Source organism: Leptinotarsa decemlineata, unplaced genomic scaffold (assembly GCF_025532065.1).
Source record: "Leptinotarsa decemlineata unplaced genomic scaffold, Ldec_3_MD MMD2_tig00078422_RagTag_RagTag, whole genome shotgun sequence".
NCBI lineage: Eukaryota > Metazoa > Arthropoda > Insecta > Coleoptera > Chrysomelidae > Leptinotarsa > Leptinotarsa decemlineata.
Window position 1 is genome coordinate 11302379 of NW_027412747.1, and position 24038 is coordinate 11326416.

At 35.0% G+C, this 24038-nt stretch overlaps 1 protein-coding gene across 1 annotated transcript in view; it reads left to right on the forward strand.

Moving 5' to 3' along the window:
* Nucleotides 1-24038, forward strand: part of LOC111515053 (pikachurin) — a 314492-nt gene that overhangs the window by 272577 nt on the left and 17877 nt on the right. Inside the window, 4 exon segments of the mRNA XM_074186004.1 lie at nt 9740-9876; nt 19336-19596; nt 21720-21786; nt 21789-22053. Coding sequence (XP_074042105.1) covers nt 9740-9876; nt 19336-19596; nt 21720-21786; nt 21789-22053 — 730 coding nt within the window.

Below are 24038 nucleotides of genomic sequence, written 5' to 3' on the forward strand. Positions count from 1 at the left end.
TGTGGTACTGATGGCACCACTGATAGCCAGACAGGCCTGTCTCTGTAAGTCAGAGAGCTTCGCTTGGGCCGTTTTCTGTAAAGCCTTCGGCCACCAAGCAATTGCACCATAAGTGATCATTGGTCTGACAATCATCACATAAATCCAATAGATTTGTTTGGGACCTAAACCCCAAGTTTTACCACAAACAGTTTGGCTTTGTGTAAAACTTTTTCCAAGTGAGCGTTCCAGGTTAGTCTTTCATCAAAGACAATGCCAAGATATTTCACCTCCGTTACAAATGGAATAACCACACCATTGAGGGAAAGTGGCGTTAGATCGTCCAATTTCCTTCTCTTGGTGAAGGGGATTAACATAGCTTTGCTGGGGTTGACAGACATATGCTCCCTCAGGCATCAATTGTGAACAACGTCCAACGCGCTTTAGAGGATATTACAAGCTACCCTTCGCGACGTGGACCTTGCCAGGATGACAAGGTCATCTGCATAAGCTTGCAGATCAACTTTTCTTCTGTCGAGAGCATCAAGCAGACTATCCACCAGGAGCGACTACAGAAGGGGAGATAGTACCCTACCTTGAGGGCAGCCCCTGGTGACCCTGAAGCTGATAGCCTCGCCTTGAAGAGTCGTAGTTGCAGTTCTAGAGATCTAGAGAACATTTGTATTTTAAAAGATTGTTCACGTTTAATGTTTTGTCAAACATTTCATGTCACGCGCGGATTAATTTCTTTGTGTTTTTTTCTGTTTTATTCATTTTTTGATTGGTAGAATTAAGATATGTGATGCAATGGTACGAATAAAACATTATTATCATTATTGCGCAAGGTAATGATTCATGTAGATGCATATAGACGTCAACATAGCTTGTGAAAAATAGTTTTAGTCATCTCTTGGTGCTCACTTGCTTAGCAAAACGAGCATTTTCATTCTAGCGAGGAAAAGTGTTTTCAATAGACTGACTTATTACGTTTTACACATCTGGCAAATAACAAACCTCAGGCGTTGATACAAAAATATTTTATGGAATAAAACACTCAATTGATATCATTTATTAGCCTTTCAGGATCATATCATGATGACAGTAGGTCATACAAAACTTATGCGTCACTATATATCATAAATAAACGTTCCCTGTTGCATCTATTTGTCTGAACGTGATGAACTCCAAAACTACTCAAGGGATTTCCATAGGCTTTTTTATGTCAATTGTTAGAAATATGACAATTTCACCCATGCGAAATCGGGGGGCTGTCATCGAACAAAACAATTCACTGAATTTTGTTCTTCTTTTATGAGTACGGAAAGTACGCGATGTCTATCTATTATTGATAGCTTACTTCATTTTCCCATATTTGAAATAATAGTCACATATAGTATTGTAGGTAACTGAAAAGCTGTTCAGACGGATACAACAGTATTACTTATCAAGTCAGATCCATCAGTTACCTCAAAAATTTTGAAATGACTCCTCAAGGAGTCATTAAAACCATCGCGTGATGAAAGAAATTCAAGCAGCCTCATTAACCAATGCGACTCGTGTGATGAGAAAAGGTTGCATTTGCGTTTGTTTTGTTTCACGTAGTGAATCACTTCGGAAGTTGAAATTACATTTTTGCTTTTAATGTTTTCAGGTAGATAGGGACTTACATATTTTTAAATTGATAGTTATGAATATCATTTCTTCTGAGTGAACTTCATAAAAGTTTAATAATCTTACTCATGAGCGAACTGATGCGACAGTATGACATGAATTTATGTAGGCATTTATGCTATTCTGGCCTTGTGAAGTCGAGTCGGCTCTCCAGTAGACATATGATGGAAGTTTCAAAACATTGAGCTAATGAAAACGTGAAGAAAAAAGAATAGACCGACCATTTACAACATCGATGAAATCTTCTGAAAAGAAGACTGCTTTGTTAAAAAAATGTATTTCGAATGTTTCTGAAATGAATTCAGCATAATGAATTCCTCCAGAGAGATTCCTTTACATATGAGATGGAACCAGCATAAAGATGAGACTTTATGTAACCAGGCGAATGTAATCTGCACCTTTTATACAGTAGGTGTGTGGGTCGACATTTTTCTTGAATGCTGCTGCTTTTTAAAGAGTGAGTGAGGGCATGTTGAGAATATAAATTGGAGGAACTCTCAGAATTCATTCAAACTAAAAGATAATTCGATATTTCAATGTTTGAAACTTTCCAAATATATCTGCAACTTTGTTTGGGAAGCTCCCAACCAATGAAGTGTCTTGTAGAAAAAAGAGATCTGTTGAAAAGTTATATGTTTTCACTTCATTATCGCAAACTACCGACTTTGCCTGGACTATAAAATCCGCAAAGCATTTTCGCATATTGCCCATTTGGCAAATTCAACACAGAATCTGGCTATTTCCCAGTCGTCACCCCTGTAACAATTATTTGCTAGTGGAATGATCTCTAATGCCCTGATTATTGTTGTTCACTCTGAATGTTCCATTCGCTACAGTAAATACCCAATGATTCGATGCACACTGGGGCTGTACGATGGGAATCAAAGTAAATTGGTTATTGATTTCTGGTTTCATCGATGAAGAGACCCAGAACACTCAACATCAATTATATGTCAAGTTTGCCCAAACATTTGTGGTGATTGTTGGATTATTTTCTGTTTTCTTCTATCTCAATGAATTTTATATTATACAAAAAAGCATGTGTATGTGAATTTCCGTGTAACATAATATCTTTTTTGAGTTTCATTGGTATTGAATTCGAAATAATGATATCATCATTAAAAATACATTTTCCATGCTACTCGAAAGTCGTCCGACTTGTTTGTCTCCTTCAAGTATTCGAAATTCTACATCTTTATCAGGGGGTATCATTAAAATTTTTCAAATTTTTTATGCCTGAAAATCTGATACTATATAGAAATAAAATGAAATTTCTGTCGCTTAAATTCGATTTTCTATTTCGATAAAATATTTTGTGGGTGAGAAGCATTTGTCGAGCATTGAATCTGCTACAAAAAAGTTTCCATGAGCTGAAACTGTACTACCCACGGCTTTCAAATGACATAACTTGAAAGACCAATTTTGATAAAAATAGACGTTATATACTTCCTAATAATTTTGAAATCATCGATCTTTCATAAAAACTTATAATAATTGAATAAATATTCCATCTCTTGATTTGTTTGTAGGTGGTTGACAATGTTTCGTGGTGCATTTCTTTGGTTTGGACTTCCATTGTCTAATCTAATATATAAAAATGGATGTTTGTTGGTTGATTGGTTGGTAAGTGATAAACTTCTACATCGTTCAACCGATCGTGATGAAACTTGTAATTTTTCATAGAGAAGATTTTTAGGCTATCAATTTTTGTGTAACTCGCCACGAGATGGCGCTGTAGAACAATTTCATCATCAACAAGAAATGAAAATTGAAAATCGAAAGATTCCAAGCCAAGTTACTTCACGACGTTTCGATTGTTAGTATCCACAATCGTCTTCGGGCGATAAATGTACTTATCTTCGAGATCTGACAATTTATATGTCATTCGAGTGCTTTCACCTATCCCCTCTTCCCCCTCACCGCTTCATCGGTTTAAGCGGGAGCTGACCGGTTGACGGGAGTTGGTCGTGTTCCGCTTGATTATATGTTTCCATATGTTGGTTATCTCTATGATAGCTTGGCTAAATGCGTTGTTGAATAACATATACGCGGCTTCTTTGAATATTCTCCTGAACCAGTATTCCTCATTGTTGATGAATTAAGCTTGATACCACTTGGGGTTATGTTGATGAGGCCAAACATGCTCTGCTATTCTGTTTTGCTGGTTTCTTCTCACTGTGCGTGTTTCTTGTGCTCGGCAATGCAGGTTATCCGGTAAATGCAATTCTTGGAATCGCAGTCCGCCTTTTCGTGAGACTGCTACGGATAGTGTTCACAAATTTGAAGCAGGTTCTGATGTTATACTTGAACCCAATTTTTCTCATCTTTTTCGACAATCCTCTGATGTCGGAAGTACAAATACTGGTTGTGGTGGCTTCTCTTCCTTGTGAGGCTCTTGCTGTCTTCTAGCTAAAGTCTGTTCCACCATCACTTAGGAGTGACCATTCCGTTGAAGGTCATTTTTGATTATGCCTAGTTCCTTTTCGAGACCTTCCTTTGTATCACAGAGCCCGAAAGCACGCTGTAGACCGTGAATTTTTTCCAAAAAAAGTCGCTAATACGTTTTCTTGTATTTTTATCTATGGAAATATTCGCAGCAGGTCTTGTGGAAAACAAATTATATTTGGTATCAGTTTTTTGAACTTTACAATTCAGAATAAAGTTGTTCGAATTCAAGTGGGTCACACTGTACAATAAATGATCTCGAAATTTAAAGTACTATTTGATGTTCATTTGCAAGAATCTGAAAATTGTTTTCTATTCTTTGTTATAACTTCCAATGAATTGGGGACGTATGCAGGAAAGTAAAGGGAGCGAATTTCCCCCGCAGGGAATGAATTAATACAAAAAGGTTGTTTCCGTTTCATATGACGCATATGAATTGTTCATTCACAATAAGAATCTTCAATATTTTTCTTCCACACCCAGAAGCACATCCTTATAACTTCACTGTAATAAATATTGGTTTCGTCTTTCGTTATGATTCAAATCCAGTTATAGAGTTCCATCAATTACATTCCTTATTCATCATATTCATTCACGACATGTGAGTTATTTCGGAAGAATTATTCAACAAAATAATTCAGAGACTCACCGAACAAATGCAGGGCAAATATCCGAAAACATCACAGAGACGTATTCGTTGAAAGTAATTTACTGTGAAAGTGTGAAAGTTTCTCGGTACTGATTTGGGTTCTTAACCTTCCACCTGGACAACGAACAAAGCTGACTTATAAATCACCTGGTGTGTGAAGAATGGCACACAGAAAAGTACATTTCCAAACGTTACTGCATTTAATAAACCACTGAAGAGTTCAATTGAACAGTAAATTGTCGTATCGATGAATTCCTGTTATTCATCATTTTATTCGTTTCTTCATAAATACATTCATTCATTTATTTGGCCATTTATTCATTAATTGGATAATTTATTCAGTTCTCCATAGAAACCTGATTCCCTAATTATATTGATCGATAATTACAAATACAAATATGAATATTTTTTCACGAACAGCGTTTTATTATTATGAGTGGACTGTAGTTTGTTAATCTTGAGAATTGAAAATAAACATTGTAATATGACTAACTGAATACTCAATTTCACATATGGTCATTGGGAACGAAAAGTGGCTGAAAGAGGGGTTGTGAAATTCGATTTGTATCATCTATTCATCTGATATAGGTGAGAGTGAAAGAGACTAGAAAGGCTAACCACTCAAGCACTTAGCCGAAAACTATCACACCCGACGCGAGCCAATTTCTACCACCCCCAGTCCGATATCCGAACAACCTAGCTTCATTCGAAAGCATCAACTCTCGTATTGAAAAGTTAATGATTTGGTTGACGAATCAATTCATAGAGGGCAGATCGAGTCATACTCCAATCCGAATTTAACATACCATTAAAATTTTTGGCGGGTCGCCAAAATAGTTTCATGGTGGATCTCTGCAATCTGACATCAATATCTGAATAATAGACGGTATTAGGGTGGTCCCCGAAGTACCAGGCCTGATCTAGAAATGAGTATAGTTGTTGCATACGTTGCAAGTTTGAAGACGCTGTGTTGTTTAGTATTTGTTTGGCAGCCATCAAAGTTTTCACCGAAAACTTTCGCTATTGTGAATTTGTGAAACTGGAGAAAATTGGTCATCATTATGTGGTACTTTCATTTGAAAGGCCTCAACTGAACTCGATTAACTCTGGGTGAGTCTGTTCTTTCGTTTACAACAGTCAAATATTGGGTAGCAGAGTTTGAACGAGGCCGTACTAGCTGCCAAGACGAGCATCGCAATGGTCAACCAAATGAGGTGACGAAACAATGAAGAAAATCCACAAAGCGGTACTGAATGATCGTTGACTGGAAATTCGCGGGCTGACTCACAAGGCATTTTAAAGAGTACAATAAATCGTATATTACCTAAAAATTTGGACTTGGGTGCCGCGTTTTCTCAAACTCGACTGAAATCATCGTGAAGATACTTCAATTGAGTGTTTAGCGAAGTTTCACAACAACAAAGCAGAATTTTTGCGTCGTTTCATAACCATGGGTCCTTCATGTCACATTCAAGACAAAAGAACAATCAAAACAGTGGACTCGAATGGAAAAACCGACTCCAAAGGAGGCGAAGACCATTTCACCTGCAGGCAAGGTCATGGCATCGTTTTTTCAAGTGAAGGAATCAACCAAAAACGATCGCATTTGTTTAAAAAAACGGCCGCACTTGGCCAAAAAAAAGTGTCGTTTCATCAAGCAAGACAAAGCACTAACTCACAAATCCATTATCACAATGACCAAAATTAACGAAATAAAATTTGAATTGCTACCTCATGCCCCCTCGGATTATTTTCTACATTAAGCCCCCTGGGATTATTTTCTGCTTCCAAACTTGAAAAAATGGCTTGGTGGTCAAAGATATTCCAACGATGAAGAAGTGATTTCGGCAGGTAATGGCTATTTTGAGGAGCAAAACAGTTCTTATTATGGAAACGGTATCGAACTTTTTAAACGTCGCTGGGAGAAGTGTATAGAGCTGCAAGGAGATTATGATGAGAAATAAATAATGTTTTTTCAAAAATGTTTCTGTTGGGCCGGTTACTCCTGCCAAGTAGTGTATAGCGGATTAGACGGGATCTAATATTAAATGAGATTAGTACCAAGATGTCGAATGGGTTAACGTTATTATTCATTACATTATGCAAAAAAAATATCATTGTGAACTTCCTTTATTGTTCTCAAGCTGGTAGAGGAAGATCCCAGGGCCACCAGACATCACGTATTTTCTGACGAAGGAAATGTAGACGATTAAGTACTGTTAGTGTGCACTAAGAACGCATGCCCACCTGTTAGCTTGCTTAGACGGACAATTTTCAGTTATCAGCTAATCACGGTACATAAATACATTACTCACCTTACGTCAATTCTCCAAGCTGATTTTTACGTATATTTTAGACAATCTCCTTAAAAATAAATCGCCAATGCTCCCAGACACTTTCCGTCGGCCGTATTGCTTTGCAGATGCTTTAAAGCTCCCAAAATAATTACTTAACTTCACGTGAATTCTGATGCTCCATTTTTATATATGTCCAACCAGACAACAATTCTAAAACCTCTTATAAGAAGACAGACCGATCCAAGAGGCCAATCATCCCTCAAATAAAATTTTGATGCCTCTATGGGTAGGAGCGCGAGGGCATTATCCACAGGCGTAAGACTGAGTGAGACATGTATAAGGATATACATATTGACTTTTCTTTCTCACTCTCTCACAGTTTGAATATATCAATTAATTATTAATATTAAGAAAAATCAGCTAGAAATTCAAAAACAAATCAGGTAAATAATTTATTACCCAAGATATGAACATCTTATTGGCAAAGTCTAGTAAAGTAAAACAAGATTAAAAGTTTTATTAAAACAACGATAAAAATAAAATAAAAACAAAAATAAAAATTTATTGGCGCTCCGGGGCGACTTCATTGATTCCAGTGGTGCATTTGCTTTTTCAGCTGCAGGAAAACCCGGGAAAACCTGCAGCACCACATCATCTGAAGATCTTGATCTAACAATGTCCTCTCTCTTATAAAACAAAATGTGGGGTGTCTCCAGAGGCTCCAATAAATTCAATGCATCGCCAGAAAACTTAAACCGGTCAGTTTCTTCTTTGACCAAGGCGCAATACTGACCAGATTCAACGCCAGAACCACAGTGAACAATGACTGCATGAATATTGTAATAGTAGTCTGCTAGATTGAAATGTTCATCTATTTCGAACATTCCAAAGAATTTCTTGCTTCCGTAAGAGGTTGAGTCTTGTTTGAAAATCATTAGTGTTATTAGTAGATTGACTGGTAAATAATTAAAAATGAACTTCTTAAAAATGCTCATCTGACTACAATAATTCTAGAATTTTATCCTGCAAGCGTTTTGATAAATTCGTAAAAACTTCAATGTCAAATGTCAAAAACTTGATATTGTTAAAAAAATGTATTGAATAACAACAATTTTTTTTATTATTTATTCATTGGAAATTAATCATAAAATGAAACAAAGTAGATAAACATTAATCTCTCAACATTTCTGAGTAATGCCTCTAATCTTCATTATCATCTTCATTGAAATCAGTCAATTCATCTTCCAGCCAATCTTAATATTGGAAATCTAAATCGTCATTGTCATCATCAGAATTATCCTCATTTCCTTCTGCTTCCACTGTAAAAACGAATCAAACAATGATGATTCGAAAAAACTAAAGAGATAAAAGGAATGTGAGAACCGAAAATAAATTACCTGATTGTTCTTCCAGCGACTCACAGACAAAACCCGGTAATTGATCTCCATCGAACCAATGAAAATCAAATGTACCATCTTCTAATGTCCAGCCATTATTTTGGGTTCCAGAATGTTTATTATCTTCATAGTTGCATTATTCCAAAGACTTGCATTATAGTTAGCCCATAGAAACTATAAGGTGATAGGTTGCTAGCATTCAAGTTTTTAAAATTTTTTCGAATAAATTCTCCATTAATGTCAGAAACCATATAATTGTTAATAAACAGTTGAAGTCTGACAGCATCTGCATCAGTTATTCCAGAAACGTTGTTTACATCACAGATGAATGTTTGTATTATGTTGAATAGACGTTCTTCTTCATCTACATCACCAACAAAATCCAAGGAACCAAAACGGTGGAATGCTTGTTGGTATTCTTCATTTTTCTTCAAAACATTAATCAACCCTTGCCTTTTTGAAAAATGCTGGATAAAAATCACATCCTGTGATAGCATGGAATGCTGGTAAACTTAGACACAACGATGTTTCTAATTATTCGCAGATAGCTAGTATTCAAGTCAACATACCTCTGCTTGTTACCAGGGCCGGTCCAAACGTGGGAATGGAGAAGCCATTAACTTTTTTAAAACACTGCAAGTATTTTTATTTTTGTCACACACCTTGTTACTGAAATCACAGCTACACTCAACGAACATAGTAGATCACTGAATACTTTTCTTGTGGGGAGTGTTGCCAGATAAGGAAATTGAAAATGCAGTAGCAGTATTTAAAAATCGCGGATTTTTTGCAAAAAAAAAGCGGAATTTCATATTAAAATATTGTTTCACATTGATTTTACATTCTAACTTCATATGTTAACTGATGTTTTTAATTGTTTATCCATATAGGGCAAGGGAACTTGAAAGGTAAAGAATAAAACAATAATATAATTTCCATTACTTTTATCATAGCAGTCAGGTATTTGTTATACAAACTCAAAAAAAATAAAATATTTCTATAGAACCAACCAAACTTTTGTTAGTATAGTTACTAATTTTTTGGTTGGACATGGAATATTATAATCACTCCTCCTCCCCACAGAGGCATTAAAATTCAATTTAGGGGATGATTGGCCCCTGGAAAAAAACTCCAGTAATATTCATTACTACACCAAACAGTGCATTACAAAAAGAAAGAATTACTTGAATCTTCTGCTGATTATAAACTTGAATATCGTAACACTGATTTGAATTTCGAAATTTCATACATTTTTCAACCGCTGTAGCTGTAATCGTATTTTATTTTATTTTTTTTTTCAGAGGAATGCACAGCTGACAGATGCAGCCGAGTTCCATGTCAACATGGAGGCAAGTGCCTGACTAGCGATAATTCAGCAGTTTGTCTCTGTCCGTTGGGGTTTTCGGGAGACTTGTGCGAAATCCGTGTTGATTTACAGGTATGTAGTGTCTGTTTTATCCAAATTTTATGGCTGGCACAATGGACGACGCGAAAGTGAGATATCCACATTTTACACAAAGTTCGCACTTAACATTCGGTATTCTTGTACTGCTAAAATTCAGTCTTCTTTCTGTGGAAGCAGTGGCGTACCCAGGAGCGGCTTATTACTTCCTCGAAATGTTATAGGAAATATTGATATTTTCACGCCTATGTGGGTTCTTCAATGATGAATGTTACATTTAATCGAATTCATCATTTCTTCATAAATGAATTGAAATTTTATGTGAAGAATGTTACGGACCAGATCGCGAGAGTCCAAAAAAAAACAAAATTTGAATTCGAAATTGAGTGGGAACAACAAAAACCATCAGAGAGAGTCAAAACTCAGCTATACTTGTATAAAGTTTCCCATATAGTGGAAGGTGAAAATATCCGAAGAAGGTTGATAAAAACTGATTTTCCTTCACAAAAGTTTTTTTTTCAGCTTTTTGTAGCCTTTTTTTCGAAGATATGTTCTTAATAAGAACAGGATCCTACTACAGAGGAAGAGTGGCACTCAAACCAAATGAATTCAGTGCTAATGTGTCCAATAGTCCATTCAGGCAACTCATTTTCAACATCTTCGAAAGAAAAAAAAAATGCATTTTGTAACCAGCGCATTCGCCATTTTCACTTTATATTCTGGTAAAACGAAAACTGTGTCAAATATTACAGCCAATTGCCTCTTTCCTAATATTTTATTAGAAAATATAACATTCACAATTTGATACTCACTTTGAAAAGAGAAAACTTCGAGAATGAACTATCATGGGAAAAATCTAAAGTGTTTGATTTGTCAGGAATGTGGCTCAGGAATATAGCTCAATATCACACAACAGATCGAAAACACGTTTTTTTAAAAAATTTTCTTGTCCGATCTTCTTTGATAAATAATCAACGGTAAATAGTTGTAAAATCTAATTGATGCGTAATGCGGCCCATGCTCTGTATTTTAATATGTTAAGGAACAATATAATTGGATTTCTATCTGGTGGAATACTCGTGTCTATCTTTCGATTTGTTCTTATGTACAAAAAGTACACAAACATAAATATACAGGGTCCTGCAACAGTGGCGCGGTGTTCCATATCTCTATTTAGGAAATAGATAGGAATCTAAATTTCTATAATGTTACCTTATCACTCGAGCTCAACAAAATAAAAATATTGGCGGTCACACAGGGTGTTCAATTTTTTCTGGGCGGATCCCAACTGTGTTTTTTCAAATGGCAACCTATATTTTTTATCGTTATTTTAGGTTTCTACATAGAAAGTAAAACACACTTTATGTTCATCTTCACTTCGAAAATATTGACGGTTTTCGAGATATCTAGCATTACAGGTTTTTTTTCGAATATTCGTCACTCAGAATATTTGAAATTATAAAGTTGTGCCAAGTCCAATTGAATTTTTTTTTGGTCAAATATGGTAACTCTCTCAAACGATATATCTGAAATCTACCTGTGATATACAGGGTATGAAAAACCGCACATACCACATATTGTAAATAAAAATTTGCAGAATCTTCCTTATTTTGAATGGAACACCCTATATCAATATTATATTATTGATTTATAACGAGCGCAAACGAAACATCTACAAATTTCATCTGGTATTTCCTATGGCTAGGTTCAATAGTTTTTCTTAAAAAAACATTTTTTTCGAAAAATGGTCGTTCTTCCTATTTCAACGCCATAAACTCGACTTTTCTCAAAGCGAAATCCATTTGACGACTGAAGAATGTACTAAGATATTTCGTTTTGATTTTGTACATGATAGCGTGTTCTATAGTTTTTCTTATTTTTTTTTTTTCTAAAAATGACAACTCTCTATTGTATCGCCATAATAGCAATGTTTTTTTTACTGTGAAATCTATATGTGACGACTGTGATCGAGATATATATTATGTTTATAACATATTTATTCTCTAAATAGAACACCGTTCAATTTCTTCATTTGATGCATAGTTTTTGTCCAAGCCTTTCCTTAAAATATCGCCTCATGCCTAAAATTACCTGTTGCTGGATAAACAAGTTTTGAATTACACCGCAAAATGGGCAAAACAGAAAGTTGCAGTCAGTAACAGTGGGGATATTGTAGATAATATTATGAGGAAGAAAAAGTTTAGGTTGAGAATGAACGAAATCTCGACTTTTAGAAAAAGACGAAAACCAAGACAAGTATATCTCATCCCCATACCACCAATATACAAAGAACTTTGGAATTTTTGTTCAATCGAGTGTTGAATTTCATCTACAAACCATGCTGCAAATCAATGAAAAAATCATGTGCCACAAAAAATTCATGATTCTCATTGATATGGTCACTTCAAATAATTTGGGAAAAGCTGTTAACAAACTTATTGGTCTGTACTTATTCATGACATTTTGTTCACCTTTTTAATAATTACTAGGCAATCATTAAAAATGTGGCATAGAACTGGTAATGAGAACAGGATACACTTTTTTAGAATTTTGATGGAACATTGTGTATACCACTGCTCACTATATTTCATGAACATTACCGATTGCATATTGTACTCACTATTGACATTCATGAATAATGAATAAAAATTACTGCCAGTGAGGAAACTACTTTGTAGCGAAACTCACCTCTGATAAATTTATAAGTATGAAAATTGTTCCACCATCATGCAAAAAAATTGATGTTTTGAAAAAATTATAATTGATTGTGATCCTCTCAAGTTTATAGATATAAGCATGTTTGCACGGCCTCTTCAAGGAATATTTCATATAGTCGATGCTGCATAAACCAACGTTATTGCTTTTGTGAACGTCATTTTCAAACCGGTTCAATGACGCTGATCCTTTTGGAAAGAAAAATAGCGTTATAAAATGTGAGTTGTTAAGTCGACACCCACTTAAGGCGATGTAACAATTGAGTGTCATGAAAATTCCCTAGAATGTCTGAAAGAGTTTTTTTAACGAATTATTCAAGAAAGAAACAGGACGCCTGGAATGAAAGGTGATTCTTACTGCCTACTTGACTTTCTAGATATATGTAGTTACACTTGAACGGTGTAAATTCTTTCCAGACGCGGAATGATAAAACTCTGGTTGTTATAGCAACGGATGGTATATGCTCCTGTGAATGTAGTTCTTGCTATTACAGTGTGTAAAAGCAAATTGGAATGAATAAATTATTTCGGCTAGTGTACATATTAAAAAAAAATCCCGAAACACGTCAAATGTAAATTATAATTTGACATTTTTCAACGTGAAAATGTTTCCTTTATATTCAACTCCTTTCGAATGATACGTACAACCCCAATTCTTCGAATGGGAAGTATAGGTTTGTGATATATCGTTTGAAAAATCTCTTCATTCTCTATTCAAAAATGTTATCGCTTTTAAGTTTATTGCAACAATTAGGATGAAATAAATTAAAATCATGTGGTTATCAAAATTCGATGAAACTAAAACATAATGCAAAACGTAATGAAATGTAGAATACTAAAAAGAACAATGGATGTTGACGAAGTAGATGTTCAAAATGTTCACCGCGAACGTTTTGGCAATATCCTAATCTCGAATAAAACTGTCTTCTAAAATTATTTAACATATCAGGCGTGACTGACCTAATCGCAAGCGTTATTCGTTTTTTTGAGTCATTCAAATCTGAAGGTTTAGTTTAGTATACATTGCTCTTCACATATCCCCATAAAAAGAAATCTAATGATGAAAGATATAAATTTTCTAAACTTGACAAGACACCATTTTGAAGTAGTGTTAAATAATTATCGCCATTCGAGTTGCCCTCAATGAAAAAGGGACCAGTGATATGGTTTCCTACAATCCCATGGTTTCCTAATCCCATTATTTATGCTAACGGAGATTGGGAAAAAAATTGTTAGTTAACAATTGAATAGGTAACTTTTTGAAAATGGTGATAAAACTTTTTTTTCTACTGGACTCGATTCATTCAAGTGTTAAGTCAAATTTTTAAAATGACATTTTATGTTAAAAAAAAATAATTTCTTTTGATAAACTCTCTTTAGCGGAAGCGCGCGCATATCGTAACAGCTGCGCGGAATCCTATTTTCAACGTCAAATTGAAATTATAAATAATGGAGATAGAGTTTCGGCAGTCGGAACTTTTTATCGAAAGTTTACTCTCCTTTAACGAGCTTCTTTCAAAATTGCTCAAATAATAATATTTTTTGAGTTATTAATGAAAAACTGAATACCATTTTTTATTCTTATTTTGTTAATAACAATTGCAATTTTTAACCTGCACCAAAATCCTTCAAAAATATTTTTCTAGAGGTGATTCCGAATCGAATGAGCTGTGGCTCATGTTTTTAGGACCTTTATCTCCATTTTTCATGTTTTTGAACCTGTTGATTAGACTACTGCCCAAACATTAACTTTTTTAGGGTATTGCGTGTGTTCTCTCATCCAGTGAGGATTTTCTGTTGACCAGTAGCGGCAATTTTCCCGATTAGCAAGACCGTTAAGAGACAAATTACACTCATCAGAAAACATAATAGCGTCTTCTAATTGGATTATAGAGTTATCCAACATGTCCATCATTTTTTGACAAAAATAAGTTCTTCTATCAAAATCTTCCATGAGCTCCCGAGTATATATATATATATATATATATATATATATATATATATATATATATATATATGGCTAACATTGAATGAAGTGGATGCCTGTCTACTCGATGTATGTGGGTTTTCCTCAATTTCAAGCATCACATCTAATTTGAGTTCATCACTTATTGCATTGGCAGATGCTTTTTTCATCTGCTCCACATGATCAAGCTCGCGAAACTGCTTCTCTATTTTGCTTATTGTTCCTTGAGATATGGGCGGTAAAATAGAAAATTTCTCATGAAATAGGCGAGCTACTTCCTGTAATGTTCGAGTTTTATCTCCGTAACAAATCATTTGTAAAGCTGTTATTTTATGCATTTCCGTTATTCTAACCATTTGTCAGACTTGAAGTTAACGAAACTTTAAACTTGAATAGAAATACTAACAACTAATGTTGTAACATACAAAACAAAGCGTTTTAAACTAATAACTGAATTATATCCACTCAATCAATTATAATCACAACGTCATTTATTGTCCGCAACTGTGGATCAACTCAGAAATCAATTTCGCTTTTTCCACATCCAATCAAAGCATAATGACGCTGGTTCGAATGGTCTGTGGAATATAATGATTATTCTACAGAAGTGAATATTCCGAATTGACATTCGAAATATTCATATACTGTACGATCTGATGAATGTCTGCTGGAAACATCTACTTTGACTCATATTACGATGTACATTGAATTGAATGTAGGTATATTTGTGCCAGTTAACCTACGCTGAGAATTCTTGAAGATGATTTTCATTCGTCTAGCAGCAGAACATTGGTGAGTGAACACCCACAGACTGATTTCGTCGACGCTTCGCTTGATCGCCCCGATCGCTTAGCGCACCTAAAATGAAACAGATCGAATATTTTCAAAACATATGTTTTCTGAAAATGAAATGCAAAAACACGTCGACTTGTGATCCAAGGAGAACATCTTTCTATCATAACCTCAACTGTCACACCTCTCCCCCACCCCGCGCTCACTATCACCCAAACAATTTTGAATAGGGAAAGTAGTAAGTGTGGTACATCAGTAAAAAGGTAATTCCATAAGGAATTCGGCTGTTATATTTCACCAGCTAACTTTCGCCCTCTTGCGGGAAGAAACTGTTACGTATTCCGAATTATGATACTTCATTTGCAAGCTAACTTGACATAAATTACGTGAAAATGCATTAATTAATTTTTCTAAGTGAAAAAATAGTGGACAAGATTTGCAATTATGGTCCAATTTGATTCAAAATTGAAGTGGTGGATTTCAGAGTCGGAAATAATGAAAAAATGAAAAATTAGGTAGTGAAAATTGACATGGGCGAATTCCTTCTGATGTGTCACACTTACTACTTTCCCTATTCAAATTATTTGGGTGATAGTGACCAAGTAGTGAGGGGAAAGATATAACAGTTGAGGTTATGACAGAAAGATGTCCTCCTTGGATTACAAATCGATGTTTTCGCATTTTCTTCAGAAAACATGTGCTTTGAAGATGTGCGATCTGTTTTGTTTTCGGTGCCCCACCCTGTATGAAACCTTCTATTATTTAATTCGTTTCAAATACACTGGAGTATCAACAATTCCATCTATTGAAGAATTTCTCAAGCGAAGAAGTATCTCGTGTACCACAACTCTATCAGAAGTCAAATGAAGTTACAAGATTGTTTTGAGGAGAGATAAATACTTCCAGGCGGTCGTTGTGCTTTCGGGCGCCTTGGATGAGGTTTACCAGTTCCTCTCCACTCAGTTGACGATCGTTTTGATTCCGGTGTGGAGTGATGAATCCACGTTTCATCCATTGTCACGTATCGACGTAAAAATTTCGGTTTGTTAAGTTTAAACCCGGTCGAACACTACTCAGAATCGATCAAGACGTTCTCGTTTTTGGTCAACAGTGAGCTCGCGTGGAAACCACTTTGAACACAGCTGTCTCATAGTCAAATGCTGAAGCAATATAAAACCACCACGTTGTTTTGATATCCTCACAACGTCAGCTTACTCACGCAACTTCACTTTTTCATCATGCAAAACGATTTTGTGTTTTTTTTATGTTCTCTTGTTGTACTGCCTCATTTAGACGTCCACTGCGTTCTGCATCATCGCTGTCTCTGCGACCACGTTTTGAGTAAGCAAACCAACGTTTAATTGTTGTTTCTGATGAAGCGGGGTCCATTGCTTCGCCCTAACGGTATTTTCTCATATCAAGAAGCAGGGTAAAATTAAAACACGAAATTGTTGTTTTTGATCCATTGTTTTGAAAGTCATGGGTAGAATATCATGAAATTTTAACAGCTTCCTTTTGGAGGTTAGTGCTAACTGAAAAATCGGTGATGCAATAAAACTAGTATTATCTTTCATACTCAATTGTTTCACTGCTGCTATCATTCGAATATACTTTCTGTATCTCTCAAGAGGTTTCATAGAGAGGTACTCTCTTTTGGGTTCTTTTTCTTTTTCCACCTCTTCATGATGAAATATGACGTTTTACAAAAAGCGCGACACGTGTTTCACTATACAAAAGCTTTCACAAGCGTAAACAAATTTTGGTTTTTGTGAAAACATCCATAGTGAAAATCTTACAATGAACTGTATTAATGAGTTTCAAAACGTATCAGATATCAAACGTTCGAGCCAAACGCTGGAAAGCCACAGATATTTTTTTCAGAATTTGCCTTCGAAACACAGGCTACCATTCCGTATTATGGATTTTGCAGATGATCGAAATTGTGGTGAATAATCTAATAATAATACCTTGTATTATGAATATACAGTGAATTTCTTTAACGTCCCCCATTTTATTTTTTGAACGGCTCAACTCAAAAAACTGAAATTTGGGACAATAATACTGCATAATACATAATACAGAAATACTGCATTTTGAAGTGAAATTGACAGATGAAATTTTCAAGATGGCGACTGGGCGCCATCTGGGAAAAAAATTTAATAGAGACGGAGGCCTTATGACACATCATTTTGAAGCTTCTGACGAGTATTTAACAACCCTAGAATATAAAGTCAATATCTTCACCTACTACAAAATGACGAAACATTTAATAATTTCCTGAAGACAAATACATTAATATCGATATTTCAAGAAATATTCCTTTTTATCTGCCATATGGCAATTTCAACAACCCGATAAGGTTTGTAAAGTTATTTTTTGTTTATTAAAACGTCAAAAATATCAGTACGACAAATCATTGTTCAGTTTGAATTTTCTCATTTGATTTTCGGTTTTACTAGTACGAAGGTACCATGTCAACAATCTCTAAAATGGTCTATTCTCGTCCATTGACGCGATTTTTATTCACGGTGCGACGCGTAACTTTCACGACACTGAAAGGGTTTTCAATGAACGTTTTCCGAATCGCAATAATCATAATAATAATAGCCTTCATTACCCAACAGTTAGAAACCATTTACAGGGTTAACTGAGTATGTTGAAAAAAGTTACATTGATTCTTATAATTACAAAGTTACAATTTGAGAAAATGAATGAATATTATAATATAATAAAAAAAACTTTACCAGAAAGTTAAATATTCTCCATGAAATATTGAGATGCAGTGTCAACAATATATTCTAGGGAATCAAAATTGATACACTTAGGTCATCCGTCCATTTCGGAAGAACAGCAAGTGCAAATAATAGGTGAGATGGTAATAAACCTTATTCCGTCGCGAATGTTTGTGAGGTGTCTCCTTCTTTTGTGAGGAGACTTTTGAAGAGGAATAGGTATCATCCATACAAAATTAAAATTGTACACCAATTAATTGAAGATGACCCTGATCGAAGAACAGTATTCTGCGAAATCATGACGGAAACCATTGCAAGGCATTCTACCCATCTTCACAATACTTGTTTTACTGTTGAATGTAAATTTTTTTCAAACGACAATGTTCATAGACGAAATTGCCGTTATTGGAGTGACACCAACCCTCACGTTTTCCGGGAAATGCATACCCAATATCCAGAAAAAATTAATGTTTGGGCTGGAATATTGGGAAACCATATTGTAGGACTTCTATTTATTAATCAAAATTCAACAGAGAAACTGTATTTGAATATGCTGGAAACTACTGTTGACCTTCTCGTCACTGAAATCGTCAAAGCGAATCCTAATAAATTCGATATCGATATTGTTTTCCAACAAGATGGAGCACCACCACATTACTATTTGGATACTACTTTTCCTCGTTGGTTTGGCCGTCGAGGTCCTATAGAATGATCAGCCCGATCGCCAGATTTGACACCTTTGACTTTTATTATGGGGCTATTTGAAGCGAAAGGTAATGAGCATCTTTTGAACTGATCTCAAGCTTATTACCTCATATTATGTAGTTGAATGAATGAAATGAATGAAAGTTCCGCCATTTTGTAGTAGTTGAAAATATTGACATTATATTCTGGAGTTGTGAAAAATTTGTCAGGAGCTTTAAAATATGTGTCACAAGACCCCCCCTCTTTTCAATTTTTTTCCCAGATGACGCCATCTTGAAAGTTTAATTTGTCAGTTAAACTTCAAAATGAAGTATTCATGCATTAATTTCATTATCTCAAATATCAATTTTTTGAGTTAACTCGTTCAAAAAAATAAAAGGGGAGAACATTAAAGAAATACACTGTATGAATGGAACGAAATATTCATTACACAGTTCAGCAGAAAAACTCATTCTGAACCATTTTAATTTTTGAAATAATCCTTCCAAAAGGGAATCGCTATTGGAAATATGGAAAGAAGAACTTTAACCTTTCCTGAAGCACAAATTACCAGCGAGATATTTTAATGTGGAACACAAACTTTCAGGTGCCTTCTTTCAATGGATCCAGCCACCTCCGCTATCGCGGCTTGGCAGAGAGTGCCCTGACTTGGCTAGACTTCGACATTACTTTCAAACCGACAGCTCCTGATGGCCTCATGATTTACAACGGGCATCGCATGGACGGCACCGGCGACTTTATGGGCCTCTACTTGAACGACGGCTTCGCAGAGTTCATCTACGATTTAGGAACCGGATCGGTCACGGCCAAGAGTCAGTATCGCTTGGCTCTGGGAGAGTGGCATCAGGTAAGTTGGTGGGAAGTGTTTTATAGTGCCCCAATGGTTTCTTTCCCTGAATATCAGAGACTATTCCAGTCATCAAGGTCATTTCATTCATTTTTTAAATTTATAACCGTAAACTTACATTTTTATGTCCCAAATACACTGTAATTTATTTGATTCGAAATATTTATTTTTTTACCTTATTTTAACTTATTATCAAAAATTAACCCTAATTTTCAATCAAAAATTCTCGCGTCAAAATATCAGCTCTTTCCAAAACGTCGGTATGCTTTTTGTTCGTTAAAATTTCTACTTTCCGATGGTGAGAAAAAATATACAGTACTATGGTAAATGTTCTTAGAAAATGCAAAAAATTTTAAAAAACTCGAATTCGAATTTTTTTCAATCATTATGTACAATTCCATCAAAAACATGTGATTGCTACAATTTTATTCAGTTAAAAAGTCAAAAAGCCAAAAACTAATGGATAAGTGATTAAAATTCAAGAGAAGGTATTTATAAATAACAAGATTACCGTTTTTTAAAATAATATAAACAATCACGTAATCAGAATGAAGTATCTGAATTCAATAATTTGATTTACATGTATATTTATATTTTATGAGATTTTCTATGACATGAATGTAATTAGAATTAAATAAATGAATTTTTTAAATGAATAAAATTGTAGCAATCATATTTTTTGTGAAATTGTTCATGATGATTAAAAAAAATCGAATTCAAGTTTTTTTTTCGATCTTTCGCATGTTCTGAGAAAATTTACTATAGTAATGTATTTTTTACACCATTAGAATGTAGAGATATTGACGAGCGAAAAGCACACCGACTTTTCAAAAAAAGCTAATATTTTGACGCGAGAATTTTTCATTTAAAATTAAAGTGCTTTTTTGATATTGAGTCAAAATAAAGTGAAAAAATAAAAATTTCAAATCAAATAAATTACAGTATATTTGGGACATGAACAGGTAAGTTTTCATCCAATTTTGTAGGAATTTTTGTTTTGAAAAAAATAAAAATAAAAAAACCAATTTTTTTAATTTTTCACATAAATTTTGAGGTTATTTGAAAAAATTGTGGATACAAAAGTTGTACATCTTTTCACTACCTACAACTTTGCTTTTCAACTTTTTTCCACAGGATATGCAGTTTTGCCGGAAATCCAGATAAACCATTTTTTACCCTTGAAAACTCTCCTCCTTCCACTTTTCGAACTCAGATCGCCGGTAATTTATTATTTCCTTCCATTTTATCGTATTCCAGTCCTTTCCTAATGGGTTTCATCACACTGTTATTTTTTTTTGTTTCAAAAATTATCGACCCTTGTCTATATGTGAAACTCAGTTCTCCAATTTTGTAAATATCAAAGTGATAAATACGCAGTTTTAGTCGAAATAAAATAAAATTGCAAAATTCACAAAATCTGTTTTGTCAAGTTAATGTCTCTGTATAAAATCTCCTGTTTGAGACATGTAATTTTCAGCCCATATCGACATTTCATCTCACTCTTGGTATTGCATGTCTCAAATATTTCTGTTTGAATTCTATTTATAGAGTTTTTATGATGGCATTTACGGTTGTCTGTTTTTTCGAAGATTTTTATTCTTCCAGCAATAACTTCACAACGTCGCAAAATTTTCAAAAAAAGAAAATACTTTCTCATGTAAAACATTTTGTTCAGTTTAACGGTGAAAAAATTTACAGGGGGGTCTATTGAAAAAAAAATGATGATTTGTATTGCCCTACTTCAAAGGAACACACTGTATATTTCAAAATATTTTTGAAATGAGCAACAAAGTAAGCCATATAACTTTAACCTGAAAAATGTTTTAATACTCCTCATTATAGGCGAGATACTGTACTGCCTCACACTAATGGACCCTCCTGTATATTAATTTACTTTAGACTATGCCACTTTCGATGAAATCCTGACTGTAACATTGTACTACTTTCATGTATTGCGTTTCAGATGATCCTCATTTTGTGGTGATTGCAAACTGCAGATTGAAGTAATTTTCCATCTTTCCCTTCCGAATTCCAGTCCAACTGAGAACCCTTAGAAATATCGCTGAATCTCCCCCATCAATTACATTACATTCCATTAACTGATCTCAACTCCTTATCTCTAGGTGAGGATCTCCCGCACCGGCAGATTAGCCATCCTATCCGTGGACGGTCAACTCCCGGTGGAGGTTCTCTCCCCGGGGCCTTCACTCAATTATCTCTACCTCAAAATCTATATCTGGGAGGCGTCCCCAACTTCGGAGTCGTCTCCCCGAAACTGAAAGTGAGGACCGCGTTCGTGGGCTGCATCCAGAAGGTCGGTATAAACGGGCGGCCGCTGTCGATCCTCGCCGAGGCACTAGGTGGCGCTAACGTCGACAACTGCCCGCATCCTTGCGTGGCGCGTCCCTGCGGGGAGGACGGGGAGTGCTTGCCGGAGATGGATTACTTCACTTGCAGGTGAGAATTAATTTTTAATCAGTTCGTAGGCCTTTTGAAATTAGCCAGTTGGGGATGTGTTTTGCGTCTGGATCAATTCCACGATTGGGGTCGTTTTTCCAGTATCAGAAGGTTAGGATATTTTCTGAAAAAAACAATTTTGGCTTTTTAAAAACAGAGGAAACATTTATGCTGTGAAATATTTTTTCGAATGCCTGAGTATTGAAATAAATAGTGCACAGATAGATCTTTTATTCACTGAAAACATTTTTTTAAACAAAACACAAGCACTACAGAAAAATCCTTGAGGCGCTCTCAGAGCGGGGCCTAGCCGAAAGAAGCGATTCACATTGGATTTGAAAAACTTTCTCAGGAAGTTTATTCCACAAAAACGCAGTTCCCCAGATGAAAGAATTCTTAAACAGTGAAGTTCGAAGTGTACTGAGTTGAACCTCAAAACGATGAGCAGCTACAGTCCATCGCGTATTTCTGATATGTACCGCTCTTGGTGGAATCAAATGTGTCAAGTTACTTGAACACTTCCCGTGAAAGTATCTTTAGAAGAGATACAAATCTTCAACCTTTCTTCGATGTTCCAGATTTCAAAAACAGATTTTTAAAACAGATCAAGGTTGTACGTGATGTTCGCGTCCCCAATCAGGTGGATGGCTCTATTCTGGATGGAATCCATCAACTTCAGGGTATGTTTGGGGAAAGAGCTCCATACATGAGAACGATACTACAAAGAAAATCTGATCTGAGCTTTATAAAGCATCAAAAGTTGCTGAGATGTGTATATATATATATATATATATATATATATATATATATATATATATATATATATATATAAAGATTTAGACACATTTGAGCATTCGGAGGAGTTGTCCCTCTGTAATACTGAATATATCCAGTTCACAGTTCCTTGCCATTTTGTTAACTGTTTCGAGACATTGTTGAAGAGGAGAAAAATTGTTTGAGATACGAAATAGATTGTCTCTTCTTCTCAGTCCTACGTCAGGTACAATAAAATCAGTAGTATAGACAATTTCAGGTACTTTCAGTTTTCTAAGAATGTTAAAAACAAAAGTCACTTCCGAGGACTCACGGCGGTCTTTCAATGGTTGCATGTTAAATTCTTGTAGTTGGCTAGAATACGATATAAATGAAGGCCAAACATTGTGTTTTCTGTAGAAGAGTGTTGTCAATAATCGTTTCTGGACTTTTTCTATAGTTTCAGAATATAAAAAGGTCTTTGGATTCCAAATGACACAACCATAATCCAGCTTAGAACGAACAATGGGGTTAAAGAGTAACAAACAAGTATCGTGATTGAATTCGCGGCTAGATCTTAAGACAAAGCTCATTTTTCTATAACATTCAGATACTAAGTATTCAATGTGCCGAGAGAAACTGAACACACCAGTAAAAATGATCCCGAGATCTTTCATCTCACTGATTCTCTATAAATTGGTATGATTAATGGAATAATTTGCATTTAGATAGGTCAGATACTGAAAAGTAAGTAGATAGATTATTGAGATCATCTTGAAGCATATCAGAATCTTTTTCGCTTTCGATTCCTCTAAACAGCTTCAATTTATCGGTATATAAGAGAAATGGAGAATGCCCGATATACCAAGAAATGTCATTAACAAATAACACGAAAAGGAGAGGTCCCAAAATCGAGCCCTGCGGAACTCCCGAAGTGGCGGTGAATTTGAAGGAAAATACGTTGTTGAACTGTACGAACTGTTTTATATTGGATAGATAGCAGTGAAAGATATTAAGTGTGTTGTTTGTGAAACCGAATGCTTTTAATTTCAGGATCAAAACCTCGTGGTTAACTCTGACGAATACCTTGGCCAAGTCAGTGTATATAACGTTTTGATATCCATTTTTTATTCCATCCATAACAAAGTTAGAATGCGCATAAATTGGTAATGGTAGATTTATTACGAATAAAGCCATGCTGTTGGTCGATTATTACTGAGTCCACGTGATTG